Source organism: Mizuhopecten yessoensis, unplaced genomic scaffold (genome assembly GCF_002113885.1).
Source record: "Mizuhopecten yessoensis strain PY_sf001 unplaced genomic scaffold, ASM211388v2 scaffold10883, whole genome shotgun sequence".
Lineage (NCBI taxonomy): Eukaryota > Metazoa > Mollusca > Bivalvia > Pectinida > Pectinidae > Mizuhopecten > Mizuhopecten yessoensis.
In genome coordinates, this window is record NW_018408769.1 from 271,648 (window position 1) to 275,638 (window position 3,991).

Below are 3,991 nucleotides of genomic sequence, written 5' to 3' on the forward strand. Positions count from 1 at the left end.
GGTCTACTGATGACGAGGAGGAGGAATCAACAGTCCTTCAAAAGGAGGCTCCTACACCTCAAATCCCGGACATCCCCATGGTGATCTCAGTGCCACCTCAGCACTCTCTACCGTCCGATGATGATTCACGTGATCCTATACCAAGTGACGATGATAGCAGTACTCCTGTACTGCCACCTCTGGACAAAATCAGCCATGAACCTCCTACGTCCTCTCGTCCAAGGCGCGAGCGCAATCTCCCTAACCGTTATAAGGACTATATTATGTACAATTGAACTGGGTAGATTTCTGATTTTGAGTTAAAGTACTAGTGTTTTGTATTTATGCCTATGTACATACTTGGTCAGATAACCAAGCCAGCAGAGGTGTGTAGCTATCTCCTCGCAACAAGACTATTCGAACTGTGGGATATGCTCCTTTTTTTTTATAGAGAAAAGTGGTAGCGCCACTACTGAGTATGTTTCCGGATCTACTGCCCGGTACCGGATTCTAGATCATATCAGTTTAGTGTGTCTCATCGTTTTCCGGTTGGGGCCCCCAGTAAAGCCGTGTGTCAGCAAAAGTGTGTTTGTGGTTTTTGTCTCTTACTGGCGGTGGAGCTTATTTCCACATGACCGCACACTGTGACCCATTTTCTGGTTAGAATGTGTCGGCAGCTTTATTGTAAATAAAGTGCCATTCAAATTGTTTATGGGCTCGCAGTGAGTATTAATTGTTGTTAATTGTTAATTGTTGTTAATTGTTGTTAATTGTTGTTAATCAACATTGATGAAGTTTGTTTCTTTATTTGAACAAAGTGTTTTTACAGTCAATCACATTTTAATGCCATAAAGTTAAATAGAAGTAATTATGACCGAGCGTAAGCTGCTCATTTAGAACGATGTTTACCGTAGCACTGCGTGTAATATGTATCAAATAATTAAAGAATATATGATAGACTTTTGAATCTTAAGAAACTTCGAGGTAGGAGATATTTTTATGTAGGATTTTCGTTGTTGGGACCTATGTTTCACTTCAGGATATCCGAGTTTTTCGAGTTTTCGAGTTCGAATTATCAGAGTTTTTATTACTAAGATTAACAAGAGTTTTGGCCGGGACCGATGAAATACTTCGAGTTAAACGGGGTCTTCGAGTTATACGAGTTCGAGATAACGAGGTTCGACTGTATATATACCGATTATGATTGATATGTAGTTACAGAACGAAAATATGTATATGAAACAATTGTAATGTTCATGTTATCGCAGTAAAATGTGATTAGGAAAATAAGTTGAATAAAAAAAAAAAAAAAAAAATATTGGGAAATTTGGGATCAAATATTCAATCTCATATATATGGCTCGAAATTCTTATACTTCTATAATTTCCGAGGTTTATTTTTACTTCATATTAAACAAGCAAATAGATGTATTCTAAATGAGATTAATATGACGATTAAAAAACGTGCAAATAGTCTTTATCAGCATGCATGTCTCGAAGTCAGCAGTCGTCATCAGTAACAAAAATCATGACATACGAAGCAAAGTCGTGAATACAAATTCAACTGCGACATTTTGCGACACAAAATAGTGATGGATAATCTTCTCGTTATCGTACAGCTTAGTGGTAGGCCGTGCCTGTAGTCAGGACATAAGATCGAGGGAGGCGGCTGGTGTAGGACAGTCTGTAGCATCCTTGGTTTTTAACCTCAGGAAGGTATTTACGATTGACATGGTAATTTAAAGACTGCACACATTTGACTAAATGATCATTTGGCATGATTTAAGCGAGAAACGGGAATACTGGTTTGAGCACAGAATCCATTCTGGAGCATGAGAACGGTTTCGTGAATACGGGCCTTGGTGTAACGCGGATGCTAATCCTATCTAGTTCCAAGTGTTTATGATTTTGATATATGTTTATTTTTCATATTCCATTAGTGAAACAAATGTTCTGTGATCAGATATCGTCTGTATAGCTTGGATACATCGAACAGTGTGTAATCAGTACAAGGCAGGATAAGCATAAGCAGGTTAAGGTCACTGACATAATGAGGTCAAGTAAATAACAGCACAACGTGATAACGCACCATGTACATGTAGGGACAAGACCGCAAGGAACAGCGTACAAGGCGTTGGCATAAACAGTGCAGACGACAGTTGAATCGAGCAGATGACGACGTTTACCGGTATGGAAGATCTTGAACACTTAACTCAACGCAGCAATAAGAACGATGTGGGACCATTTCGTACGTACGTACGACCTGTACTGGCTGAGTTTATAGGTACGACACTGTTCGTATTCATTGGCGTGCTGTCCGTACAGTCTGGTAATCTGGCCTCAATAGGACTGGCGCATGGACTGACCATCGCGCTCCTCATCATGGGCCTCGGCAAAATCAGGTCAGTTGATTTATGTAATTCGCTTCAATGTACACACTCTAAAGATGGCTTTTTCGGTATAAATAGCCCGTGGCTCCCAGCAATATCCAGTAAAACTATTATTCCTCTGTTTTGAAATAGTTATGCAATTGTTTCTATGGAATTTTACATGCGTTTGTCTTGATAAGTAAGGGGCTCGTAAATTGGACAAATATCTTTTTTATTTGCACTGTCGTTATTACTTTTTGTTTGATTTGGTTTGGTTAAGTATTGTTAAACGTATTACCCTTTGTTTATATATATAAGTAGTATCGTCTCCATGAATTTCTCATCTTAGATAAAGGCGCACAATAACTTTGTTTATCTCGCGAAGCGCCTCCTGGTGACATTGACGGTAAGTTCTCCAAAAAAAATGTACATACAATTACAAGTTCTGTGAATCTAGAGGTGTTTGCGCAAGCTATCGGTTTGTTGACGTCCATCTAACACTGTAAACGAGGAATATTACGCGCGGGGTAGTGAACGCTTATTACGCGGAGCTGGATCGACAAATACAACACGGATACCCTTAGTTTTCAAGATACTGAGGACTTTTTCTGAACGATGTGTTTTAAAACATCAAATATAGCGAGGGCATTCTGGTTATGCAGCGCAATCGGGAAGCACTCTCTTATATTTTCAACATACGGGAGTATACCATCAATGAATGACATTTTTCAGAGTTTTGATGTAAATCCGAGAAAGGTCTAAAATGTTCGCTACACATAAATATTGGTCCACACCAACATACTGTTATTGATGGTATTCCATTGTTTACATCTGAATAAAATTATCAATGTCAAAGACATTTCTCATTCTGATCTAGGAATAACTTCTTTCAATTCACAAGACATGTACCTGGATAGACAGCTAGATCACAAACTGAAAATTCAACACGTTCGTCCTTTGTTTTCCTCGGTACTGACCGTGTGAGGAAACGTTCGTATTATATGCCCACAGAACGTTAATATAACCACGGAATTAGAATAGAGGGAAAGGCAACTGCCTCTTCGGCATAGGAAATATGTGCCGTGCACTTGATGTTGCGAGAAACTACGAGAAAGCGTGAGAATTTACGTGATTCGGGGAAAAAACCCGCCGCTTCAAACATCGAAGAAATTGATTGCCGTTCAGAAGTAACATATTTTGGGCTATCTCTACCGTTACATTGTCCGGATTTCAAAGTAAGTGATCTTTGCTAAACTTATGTTTAAATATGATTATGTTTGTTTGGTCGAATACCAGAGAAATGTCGCAGAATGCGAAAGTTTATAGTAAACATACAGCGTTGCCAACTTGAATTATTTTATGGCTTCACACCCGCCATCGAGATCTACTTTACTTGCTAATAAATAGATTATTTTGACATACGGACTAAACCAAATTGTTTATTTATATGTTTTCTATTGCTTCGGGTGTTTTTTAAGTGAACCCATATCTCTGATTTTGTAGTATTTGTATTTTGAAATCAGTTGCTAATCAGTGTATTTTAATAATGGCCGCCATTTTGCCTTAGATTACTGATCGCGGGTGGGTTCATGAATGCATGTAATTCTCGGTAATTGATCATAACTATGTAATAATTTGTTTACA

At 38.5% G+C, this 3,991-nt stretch overlaps 1 protein-coding gene across 1 annotated transcript in view; it reads left to right on the top strand.

Moving 5' to 3' along the window:
- The first annotated feature begins 2,081 nt into the window (after positions 1-2,081).
- LOC110463259 (aquaporin-8-like) overlaps positions 2,082-3,991 on the top strand; it is a 6,651-nt gene continuing 4,741 nt past the window's right edge. The window contains exon 1 of the mRNA XM_021517708.1: positions 2,082-2,380. Within this exon, the coding sequence (XP_021373383.1) occupies positions 2,151-2,380 (230 nt within the window). The 5' untranslated portion in view covers positions 2,082-2,150. The remainder of the gene's footprint in view (positions 2,381-3,991) is intronic.